Here is a 12,182-nt window from a genome sequence, read left to right as displayed (position 1 = left end):
TCTTTGTCCCCATGTGCAGTTGCAAGCCGTAATCTGGCTTTTTTATGGCGGTTTTGGAGCAGTGGCTTCTTCCTTCCTGAGTTGCCTTTCATGGTTATGTCGATGTAGGAGTCGTTTTACTGTGGATATAGATACTTTTGTACTTGTTTCCTCCAGCATCTTCACAGGGTCCTTTGCTGTTGTTCTGGGATTGATTTGCACTTTTCGTACCAAAGTACGTTCATCTCTAGGAGACAGAACGCGTCTCCTTCCTGAGCGGTATGACGGCTGCGTGGTCCCATGGTGTTTATACTTGCGTACTATTGTTTGTACAGATGAATGTGGTACCTTCAGGTGCTTTTTTCTGAGGTCTTGGCTGATTTCTGTTGATTTCCCCATGATGTCAAGCAAAGAGGCACAGTTTGAATATGTGGTTGTCCCACCTGGCTATCTTAAGATGAATGCACTAACTGTAAGTCGCTTTGTATAAGAGCGTCTGCTAAATGACTAAAAGATGTTATGTATGGCTCTCCGGGTATAGCAGTGTACTGTACTGTCACTGATGTTAAAAGGACAGAGCTACTCGTATTGTCTCTACTGCTATTTCCTGTCCATGTGCAGGGGAGTTTGATGGGGAATAGCACGGAACCCAGGGCCTGAATACCAGACAGTGTTGATAGGAGAGGGATGAAAACAGAAGCATGGCATGCCACCTGGAAAAACCAGCTCACGCATCCGGACCACCGCTCTAACACACACACACACACACACACACACACACACACACACACACACACCTCCACCTCCTGTCTGGTTGACAAACTGTCCCATAAACAGCAGCACTTCCTACAGGCCGGAGATGAACACACTCTGGTTCACAACGTCTAAAGAAACACCACCGTCATAACTAGAGGTGGCATGGTCTCTCTACCCACACTCTGTTTGGCTTTCAATCTGGAGTGAACCCGCACACATGTACGCAACCACACACACACACATACTCCTACTAAAGCTCTCTCTATCTCTGTTCTATTGTAGCATAACACCAGATTACACTCTGATTCAACACGTAAGGCCTTTTCACAGATGCATTGTTCTTAGCCCCAGGTTAAGACTGGCCCTGGGCTAGCTTAGCCTGTGTTCACACAAGTAGGGTGAAGTGAAACCAACTGTCCCTTATCTGGTGTAGAAAATTCAAATTAGGTATCAAAGGAACTCTGATTGGCTAGCCCCTGGGTTAAGGTTGGTGCTAGCCCACTTTAGAATGTGCACGTGTGAACACTCGCTTAGCCCCAAGCTCAAACCTCCCTTAGCCCAGTGCTTTGAGGCACTTAGCCCTCGGCAGTGTGAACGTGCCTTTAGTAATCTAATCTAACACAGTACCTAACTATCCAAGCCCTTTTGTGAGCCACATAAATCACTGAAGCCCTGTCAACAGCGTTCGTCTATTGTCCATATGCCATTAAACGGCAGCGTGTTGGTAGATAAAGTATGGCTGCAATGACATCGTGTGACAGGCAGGGGGCTCATGATTCTTCTCAGTAGAAATATGAAAACAGATTCTCCTAAATAGACAGTGCAGCCAAAAAACACGCCCTCTCAGAGTTTACAAAGACTGTTTCTCTGTTTTATAGAGTTCATTAGTCATTCAACCAGAGGCAGCAGCAGCAGCGTCACATTTAAGTAATTTAGTCATCTATTTTTACACTTAAATATCTAGTTTTAGACGTTGTCATTTTCTTTCCAGTTCTCAATTTTGAGGAGATAAGACAGCTAGCATCTGGTAGGAAATGGCCTGTGAATTCATCTGAGAAATATGCCTCAGTATTTGCCAGTATTGTAAGCCTGGGCATCACTTGGCTGCTACTGTGGGGATCACAGCAGGAAGTGGCAGACTAATTGGTCCAGTTATAACACAACACACATCATCACATGGGTATATGCAAAGCAGGAAGGATATCTCAGCAAATGATTTTACCCTGAAATAGCTCAAATAGCTTCCTGAGGTGTATCAAGCCCACTGACCACAACGTGACTCACCCTGTCTTTGTCATCGGCCACATCGCACAGTGTGTCGTCCAGATCCAGTATGCCTCCGTCCCCATGCTCCAACCTGTGCACCTGTAGCCAGTAGCCAGGATCCTAGAGGGAGGGAGAGAGAAGAGACATGGATTATCTTAGAGAGAAGAGAGTGGAGACATGGCTTATTTTAGAGAGAAGAGAGGTGAGACATGGCTTATTTTAGAGAGAAGAGAGGTGAGACATGGCTTATTTTAGAGAGAAGAGAGTGGAGACATGGCTTATTTTAGAGAGAAGAGAGTGGAGACATGGCTTATTTTAGAGAGAAGAGAGTGGAGACATGGCTTATTTTAGAGAGAAGAGAGGTGAGACATGGCTTATTTTAGAGAGAAGAGAGGTGAGACATGGCTTATTTTAGAGAGAAGAGAGTGGAGACATGGCTTATTTTAGAGAGAAGAGGTGAGACATGGCTTATTTTAGAGAGAAGAGAGGTGAGACATGGCTTATTTTAGAGAGAAGAGAGTGGAGACATGGCTTATTTTAGAGAGAAGAGAGGTGAGACATGGCTTATTTTAGAGAGAAGAGAGGTGAGACATGGCTTATTTTAGAGAGAAGAGAGTGGAGACATGGCTTATTTTAGAGAGAAGAGAGTGGAGACATGGCTTATTTTAGAAGGAAGAGAGTGGAGACATGGCTTATTTTAGAAGGAAGAGAGTGGAGACATGGCTTATTTTAGAGAGAAGAGAGGTGAGACATGGCTTATTTTAGAGAAGAAGAGAGTGGAGACATGGCTTATTTTAGAGAGAAGAGAGTGGAGACATGGCTTATTTTAGAAGGAAGAGAGTGGAGACATGGCTTATTTTAGAAGGAAGAGAGTGGAGACATGGCTTATTTTAGAGAGAAGAGAGGTGAGACATGGCTTATTTTAGAGAGAAGAGAGGTGAGACATGGCTTATTTTAGAGAGAAGAGAGGTGAGACATGGCTTATTTTAGAGAGAAGAGAGTGGAGACATGGCTTATTTTAGACATGATTTTAGAAGAGAGAGGTGAGACATGGCTTATTTTAGAGAGAAGAGAGGTGAGACATGGCTTATTTTAGAGAGAAGAGAGTGGAGACATGGCTTATTTTAGAGAGAAGAGAGTGGAGACATGGCTTATTTTAGAAGGAAGAGAGTGGAGACATGGCTTATTTTAGAGAGAAGAGAGTGGAGACATGGCTTATTTTAGAGAGAAGAGAGTGGAGACATGGCTTATTTTAGAGAGAAGAGAGGTGAGACATGGCTTATTTTAGAGAGAAGAGAGTGGAGACATGGCTTATTTTAGAGAGAAGAGAGTGAGACATGGCTTATTTTAGACATGATTTTAGAAGAAGAGAGTGAGACATGGCTTATTTTAGAGAGAAGAGAGTGGAGACATGGCTTATTTTAGAGAGAAGAGAGTGGAGACATGGCTTATTTTAGAGAGAAGAGAGTGGAGACATGGCTTATTTTAGAGAGAAGAGAGGTGAGACATGGCTTATTTTAGAGAGAGAGGTGAGACATGGCTTATTTTAGAGAGAAGAGAGTGGAGACATGGCTTATTTTAGAGAGAAGAGGTGAGACATGGCTTATTTTAGAGAGAAGAGAGGTGAGACATGGCTTATTTTAGAGAGAAGAGAGTGGAGACATGGCTTATTTTAGAGGGAAGAGAGGTGAGACATGGCTTATTTTAGAGAGAAGAGAGTGGAGACATGGCTTATTTTAGAAGGAAGAGAGTGGAGACATGGCTTATTTTAGAAGGAAGAGAGTGGAGACATGGCTTATTTTAGAAGGAAGAGAGTGGAGACATGGCTTATTTTAGAAGGAAGAGAGTGGAGACATGGCTTATTTTAGAAGGAAGAGAGTGGAGACATGGCTTATTTTAGAGAGAAGAGAGGTGAGACATGGCTTATTTTAGAGAGAAGAGAGGTGAGACATGGCTTATTTTAGAGAGAAGAGAGGTGAGACATGGCTTATTTTAGAGAGGAGAGAGTGGAGGCATGGCTTATTTTAGAGAGAAGAGAGGTGAGACATGGCTTATTTTAGAGAGAAGAGAGGTGAGACATGGCTTATTTTAGAGAGAAGAGAGGTGAGACATGGCTTATTTTAGAGAGAAGAGAGGTGAGACATGGCTTATTTTAGAGAGAAGAGAGGAGAGACATGGCTTATTTTAGAGAGAAGAGACATGGTTTATCTTAGAGAGAAGAGAGGTGAGACATGGCTTATTTTAGAGAGAAGAGAGTGGAGACATGGCTTATTTTAGAGAGAAGAGAGGTGAGACATGGCTTATTTTAGAGAGAAGAGAGGTGAGACATGGCTTATTTTAGAGAGAAGAGAGTGGAGACATGGCTTATTTTAGAGAGAAGAGGTGAGACATGGCTTATTTTAGAGAGAAGAGAGGTGAGACATGGCTTATTTTAGAGAGAAGAGAGTGGAGACATGGCTTATTTTAGAGAGAAGAGAGGTGAGACATGGCTTATTTTAGAGAGAAGAGAGGTGAGACATGGCTTATTTTAGAGAGAAGAGAGTGGAGACATGGCTTAATTTAGAGAGAAGAGAGTGGAGACATGGCTTATTTTAGAAGGAAGAGAGTGGAGACATGGCTTATTTTAGAAGGAAGAGAGTGGAGACATGGCTTATTTTAGAGAGAAGAGAGGTGAGACATGGCTTATTTTAGAGAGAAGAGAGTGGAGACATGGCTTATTTTAGAGAGAAGAGAGTGGAGACATGGCTTATTTTAGAAGGAAGAGAGTGGAGACATGGCTTATTTTAGAAGGAAGAGAGTGGAGACATGGCTTATTTTAGAGAGAAGAGAGGTGAGACATGGCTTATTTTAGAGAGAAGAGAGGTGAGACATGGCTTATTTTAGAGAGAAGAGAGGTGAGACATGGCTTATTTTAGAGAGAAGAGAGTGGAGACATGGCTTATTTTAGAGAGAAGAGAGGTGAGACATGGCTTATTTTAGAGAGAAGAGAGGTGAGACATGGCTTATTTTAGAGAGAAGAGAGTGGAGACATGGCTTATTTTAGAGAGAAGAGAGTGGAGACATGGCTTATTTTAGAAGGAAGAGAGTGGAGACATGGCTTATTTTAGAGAGAAGAGAGTGGAGACATGGCTTATTTTAGAGAGAAGAGAGTGGAGACATGGCTTATTTTAGAGAGAAGAGAGGTGAGACATGGCTTATTTTAGAGAGAAGAGAGGTGAGACATGGCTTATTTTAGAGAGAAGAGAGTGGAGACATGGCTTATTTTAGAGAGAAGAGAGGTGAGACATGGCTTATTTTAGAGAGAAGAGAGGAGAGACATGGCTTATTTTAGAGAGAAGAGAGTGGAGACATGGCTTATTTTAGAGAGAAGAGAGTGGAGACATGGCTTATTTTAGAGAGAAGAGAGTGGAGACATGGCTTATTTTAGAGAGAAGAGAGGTGAGACATGGCTTATTTTAGAGAGAAGAGAGGTGAGACATGGCTTATTTTAGAGAGAAGAGAGTGGAGACATGGCTTATTTTAGAGAGAAGAGGTGAGACATGGCTTATTTTAGAGAGAAGAGAGGTGAGACATGGCTTATTTTAGAGAGAAGAGAGTGGAGACATGGCTTATTTTAGAGAGAAGAGAGGTGAGACATGGCTTATTTTAGAGAGAAGAGAGGTGAGACATGGCTTATTTTAGAGAGAAGAGAGTGGAGACATGGCTTATTTTAGAGAGAAGAGAGGTGAGACATGGCTTATTTTAGAGAGAAGAGAGTGGAGACATGGCTTATTTTAGAAGGAAGAGAGTGGAGACATGGCTTATTTTAGAAGGAAGAGAGTGGAGACATGGCTTATTTTTGAAGGAAGAGAGTGGAGACATGGCTTATTTTAGAGAGAAGAGAGGTGAGACATGGCTTATTTTAGAGAGAAGAGAGGTGAGACATGGCTTATTTTAGAGAGAAGAGAGTGGAGGCATGGCTTATTTTAGAGAGAAGAGAGGTGAGACATGGCTTATTTTAGAGAGAAGAGAGGTGAGACATGGCTTATTTTAGAGAGAAGAGAGGTGAGACATGGCTTATTTTAGAGAGAAGAGAGGTGAGACATGGCTTATTTTAGAGAGAAGAGAGGAGAGACATGGCTTATTTTAGAGAGAAGAGACATGGTTTATCTTAGAGAGAAGAGAGGTGAGACATGGCTTATTTTAGAGAGAAGAGAGGTGAGACATGGCTTATTTTAGAGAGAAGAGAGGTGAGACATGGCTTATTTTAGAGAGAAGAGAGGTGAGACATGGCTTATTTTAGAGAGAAGAGAGTGGAGACATGGCTTATTTTAGAGAGAAGAGAGGTGAGACATGGCTTATTTTAGAGAGAAGAGAGGTGAGACATGGCTTATTTTAGAGAGAAGAGAGGTGAGACATGGCTTATTTTAGAGAGAAGAGAGGTGAGACATGGCTTATTTTAGAGAGAAGAGAGGAGACATGGCTTATTTTAGAGAGAAGAGAGTGGAGACATGGCTTATTTTAGAGAGAAGAGAGGTGAGACATGGCTTATTTTAGAGAGAAGAGAGGTGAGACATGGCTTATTTTAGAGAGAAGAGAGTGGAGACATGGCTTATTTTAGAGAGAAGAGAGGTGAGACATGGCTTATTTTAGAGAGAAGAGAGGTGAGACATGGCTTATTTTAGAGAGAAGAGAGGTGAGACATGGCTTATTTTAGAGAGAAGAGAGTGGAGACATGGCTTATTTTAGAGAGAAGAGAGGTGAGACATGGCTTATTTTAGAGAGAAGAGAGGTGAGACATGGCTTATTTTAGAGAGAAGAGAGTGGAGACATGGCTTATTTTAGAGAGAAGAGAGTGGAGACATGGCTTATTTTAGAGAGAAGAGAGTGGAGACATGGCTTATTTTAGAGAGAAGAGAGTGGAGACATGGCTTATTTTAGAGAGAAGAGAGGTGAGACATGGCTTATTTTAGAGAGAAGAGAGGTGAGACATGGCTTATTTTAGAGAGAAGAGAGGTGAGACATGGCTTATTTTAGAGAGAAGAGAGTGGAGACGTGGCTTATTTTAGAGAGAAGAGAGGTGAGACATGGCTTATTTTAGAGAGAAGAGAGGTGAGACATGGCTTATTTTAGAGAGAAGAGAGTGGAGACATGGCTTATTTTAGAGAGAAGAGAGTGGAGACATGGCTTATTTTAGAGAGAAGAGAGGTGAGACATGGCTTATTTTAGAAGGAAGAGAGTGGAGACATGGCTTATTTTAGAGAGAAGAGAGGAGAGACATGGCTTATTTTAGAGAGAAGAGAGGTGAGACATGGCTTATTTTAGAGAGAAGAGAGGTGAGACATGGCTTATTTTAGAGAGAAGAGAGGTGAGACATGGCTTATTTTAGAGAGAAGAGAGTGGAGACATGGCTTATTTTAGAGAGAAGAGAGTGGAGACATGGCTTATTTTAGAGAGAAGAGAGGTGAGACATGGCTTATTTTAGAGAGAAGAGAGGTGAGACATGGCTTATTTTAGAGAGAAGAGAGTGGAGACATGGCTTATTTTAGAGAGAAGAGAGGTGAGACATGGCTTATTTTAGAGAGAAGAGAGTGGAGACATGGCTTATTTTAGAGAGAAGAGAGGTGAGACATGGCTTATTTTAGAGAGAAGAGAGGTGAGACATGGCTTATTTTAGAGAGAAGAGAGTGGAGACATGGCTTATTTTAGAGAGAAGAGAGGTGAGACATGGCTTATTTTAGAGAGAAGAGAGTGGAGACGTGGCTTATTTTAGAGAGAAGAGAGGTGAGACATGGCTTATTTTAGAGAGAAGAGAGGTGAGACATGGCTTATTTTAGAGAGAAGAGAGTGGAGACATGGCTTATTTTAGAGAGAAGAGAGTGGAGACATGGCTTATTTTAGAGAGAAGAGAGGTGAGACATGGCTTATTTTAGAAGGAAGAGAGTGGAGACATGGCTTATTTTAGAGAGAAGAGAGTGGAGACATGGCTTATTTTAGAAGGAAGAGAGTGGAGACATGGCTTATTTTAGAGAGAAGAGAGGTGAGACATGGCTTATTTTAGAGAGAAGAGAGGTGAGACATGGCTTATTTTAGAGAGAAGAGAGGTGAGACATGGCTTATTTTAGAGAGAAGAGAGTGGAGACATGGCTTATTTTAGAGAGAAGAGAGGTGAGACATGGCTTATTTTAGAGAGAAGAGAGGTGAGACATGGCTTATTTTAGAGAGAAGAGAGGAGAGACATGGCTTATTTTAGAGAGAAGAGACATGGTTTATCTTAGAGAGAAGAAGTAAGACATGGCTTATCTTAGAGAGAAGAAGTAAGACATGGTTTATCTTAGAGAGAAGAGGTGAGATGGTTATTTTAGACCAGATTGAAATAAGCGAGATGGAGAGAGAGAGAGAGAGAGAGGACGCATTAGCTAAGACAATACAGAGAGAGAGAGGACGCATTAGCTAAGACTTAGACAATACAGAGAGAGAGAGGACGCATTAGCTAAGACTTAGACAATACAGAGAGAGAGGACGCATTAGCTAAGACTTAGACAATACAGAGAGAGAGAGATAGGACGCATTAGCTAAGACAATACAGAGAGAGAGATAGGACGCATTAGCTAAGACTATACAGAGAGAGAGAGGACGCATTAGCTAAGACAATACAGAGAGAGTTCAAGGCAGGTAACAGGTTGAGGTTGATTTGGTTCTATCTGGACCATGACCTTTTTGCAGGAAGAGAGCTGAATTGGGGGGGGAGTTAGATATTAGACCGTGTGAAAAAGTAGCGGTTGGCAGATAGAAGGCAAATGATAAGGTTCAAAAGAGCGATTTAATTCACAAAATGTGGATAGGCTAGTGATGGTAGCAGTATTTAGGATCAATAATTTGGCAATATAGACAAAAATGACTTACAAAACAAACAAACGCTTTACAGAAATAAACTGGTTGTGAAACCAAAATCAAACCTTTCAATCAATCCAATCTGGCCTAGAATCAGGCTACATGCCCCGCAAACATCACAGACAGCCTAAGCGCATGGACGCTTTCATAAACAAAGATTACCGAACATTGGCAAAGCCCGGTAGAAACACCTTGCTTGACTACTTCCCGCAAATTCCACATTGCTGAGCAAAACCATTGGGTACACATAACCAGTGAACTGGTGGAAATACAGGCTGAAGGATACATCTCGCTCACTCTCCCTCTGTTGTGGCACTGGGCCATTGGGCCCGCCCTGCAACCTCATTGGATAATGCTGGGCCTTCTTCTTTCACTGTGCAACTCATCAATGTGCATCTTGCTAGCTGCCACTCAAATAGCGAGGGGCTGAAGCTCATAGGCTAGAACTCAAATTGCTAGGGGGGTGGCCCAAATGGGCCAAGCTTGCAGTGCTCAAAATATCAGCACACAGCTTCCAGAAAACAGTTGCTTACAAACTAAGGATTTTATGAACAATTGAGGTAAAAACATAACTTCTGCTGACAGATTATCCATGTGTGAGCTACACATTGACACATCCAGCCCAAAGCAGGCGCTTAAAAAAATACCTAAGTAGTCGCCATAGTTCCAGAACTTGTCTTTAGCTCAAGTAAAGGGAGAGTGGGGCTTGGACTTAAGCGCATGCACGCCTGTCGCCATCACAGACTGGCATTGCAATATAAAATGATGTAATCCGTCTCCCACCCATGTATCTAGATAAGTGTGCAAAGCCATGGCAGGGCTTTAGGCCAGATACACAGACCGATACACAGACCGATACACAGACATTCATCTTTTGATGTTTTTGGAAAAGCTTTGAGCAAAACTAAAAGGTGAATAACTACTGTAGGTGCAAGGCGAAGAAAAGAAGCCCCCCCCTCCCCCCAACCCTCATAGCACACAGGTAGTGAAGCGTAGACCACGCAGGTCAGAAGTTAAGCCAAAACATCTCAGCTCAGCTCGTTTCCTTCACATCCTTATTAGGATAACCTCTGGGGATGGCCGACTGACTCCTGGGCTTTAAATGCACACACAGACACACAGACACACAGACACACAGACACACAGACACACAGACAGACAGACAGACAGACAGACAAACAAGCCGGGCCTTCCCTAACGTTTTCCCCTCCACACGACAGAAGAGTCTCTGGGTTTGATGCCTTCATACACATTTCTGGACCCTTTCTGTAAATTGTAAACAGAGTGGTACGCCAGGCCAAGAGCTTCCAAAGTCAAACGGGGAATAATTGTGTGGTCTTTTCCTTCTATTTGTGGTTATTATAAGGGGTACAAGAATTCCCCCTGCAGTTCTGACACCAGAGAAAAAGATGGGAGTTACTGTAAATACATGTACTACAATAGATGGTCTTGAATATCAAATGATATTCAAAACACACTTTAGAATCGACTTTTGTGAGGCAAAAAAAGGTAGGACAAAGAAAAGCAAGTAATAGAAATGTATATTCAAAACCAGCTCCACCACCAGTCGTATTTTAGCAGTAATGTTATTTTATTGTCATACATACAAACAAAAATCATAACACTAAAATACAGATGTTACAATTACACAGAAAACCAAGACATGAGAGAAAATGAGTGTGGAATCTGGAAGCCATTCCACACCACAAACCCACTACAAGAAACAGCAAATATCACAACAAATGTCTGACATGGGTCTACTTCCAGATCTCCCTCAGTGAAATCAGACCAGCAGCCAAGTTACAGGGATTGGAGATCAATAAATCCCCATAATGGATCAAAAGCTTAGGTTTATGTCCCAAAATGGAACCCTATTCCCTATATAGTGCACTACTTTTGACCGAAGTCCTATGAGCCCTACATTAGGGAATAGGGTGACATTTGGGACAAAGCCTTAATATCAGTGCCAAGCGATGGAGCATGTAGCATAGGATATTCATGCTACTGTACAGCGAGATTAGATTAGGTCGATGTTTATTGGCCTCCGAGGCAGTCAGGACAAACTGGCCCTGTCCCAGCTGACAACCCTGGTGGGCTGTAGTGAGCCGATGGCCCAGTCTGCTGCCCTGTAACTCTGCTGTGTTCATGAAACACTTAGGGACATAGAGGTGATACAGGGTTATGTCCCATGACCATAGAGGGGTTGAGGGAACATAATGGGACACACTAAGCCCATCCCAAATGGAACACTTTTCTCCTACAGTGCACTACTTTTGACCAGGGCTCATAAGGCTTTGGTCAAAGTAGTACACTTATAGGGATAGTGTGCCATTTGGGGTGCACTCACTGTGCACTTCTGCCCCCCTGTGGCCATAGGACACTCGGTCACCCTCCCTCACCTCCCCTGGCCATAGGACACTCTGTTCCCCTGTATTGCCCCAGTGTGCCCTGCCCCAGTGTGACCTGCCCCCCGAGGGCTAAACAGCTGGCCACATCAACTGAGCACAGCTCTGGTACACATGCTGAGAGAACACACACACAGTCAGATGGACAAACACATGCAAACTGGTGCAACCACAGAATGATCCCTCCAACACTTCGGTGTAGATTTATTTGAACACAGAACACTCTAACAATTCAATACACCAAAACTGAACAAACACACCGTGGGCCTACATCAACTTGAATTCATTTGACATCTCTTATTTCCCCACTCACTCCAGTGATTCACCCCAGTTGGACTTCAAAGAGAACGTTCATCTCCATCTCTCCATCAGACAGCAGGACCATGGCTGAGTGTGACAGTGTTTTTCATTTTTTATTTTTTTATTCCACCACCACCTACAAGCAAGACCTCCATCGTAAAATAACCATTTATAATACAGTAAAGCATGACAGTGTCTGGGAGGACAGGGGGTAGAGTTAACTCAAGGATAGTCTGCGGGAAACGGTCAACCCGGGAATCATTTGTCATGGATGCGTCCCAAATTGCACCCTATTCCCTATGGGTCATAGTCAAAAATAGTGCACTATAAAGGGATTACAGTGCCATTTGGGTCGCAACCCATATAAAAGGTTCTGCAGAGGGATAAAAAAAAAGGTTTTTAAATCTTTAAGCAGCTCCAGCTCTCTAAAGCGAACACGGTTCTCCCTGTGAGAAATGTAGTGTTCAGCTTGTTTCTGTGTTTCTGTGTTTCTCCGCCAGACTAGCCGACTGTTTCATGTTCTCTTTCATCAGGTGACAAGTTCAAACACACCAAAAGTGAACATCTAAATGTTTTTCAATACCTTAATTGTTACTCGGAAGT

The 12,182-nt window shown here is 42.7% G+C and overlaps 1 protein-coding gene across 4 annotated transcripts in view; it reads right to left on the bottom strand.

Annotated features, from left to right (window-relative positions):
• LOC112215584 (partitioning defective 3 homolog) overlaps positions 1-12,182 on the bottom strand; it is a 595,003-nt gene that overhangs the window by 520,858 nt on the left and 61,963 nt on the right. For all 4 annotated transcript variants that reach the window (XM_042299093.1, XM_042299095.1, XM_042299094.1 and 1 more), the window contains exon 2: positions 2,020-2,121. In XM_042299093.1, the coding sequence (XP_042155027.1) occupies positions 2,020-2,121 (102 nt within the window). The remainder of the gene's footprint in view (positions 1-2,019; positions 2,122-12,182) is intronic.

Source organism: Oncorhynchus tshawytscha, linkage group LG16 (genome assembly GCF_018296145.1).
Source record: "Oncorhynchus tshawytscha isolate Ot180627B linkage group LG16, Otsh_v2.0, whole genome shotgun sequence".
Classification (NCBI taxonomy): domain Eukaryota; kingdom Metazoa; phylum Chordata; class Actinopteri; order Salmoniformes; family Salmonidae; genus Oncorhynchus; species Oncorhynchus tshawytscha.
The sequence above is the reverse complement of the archived record's forward strand: the minus strand, read 5'-3'. Positions and strand labels throughout refer to the sequence as shown.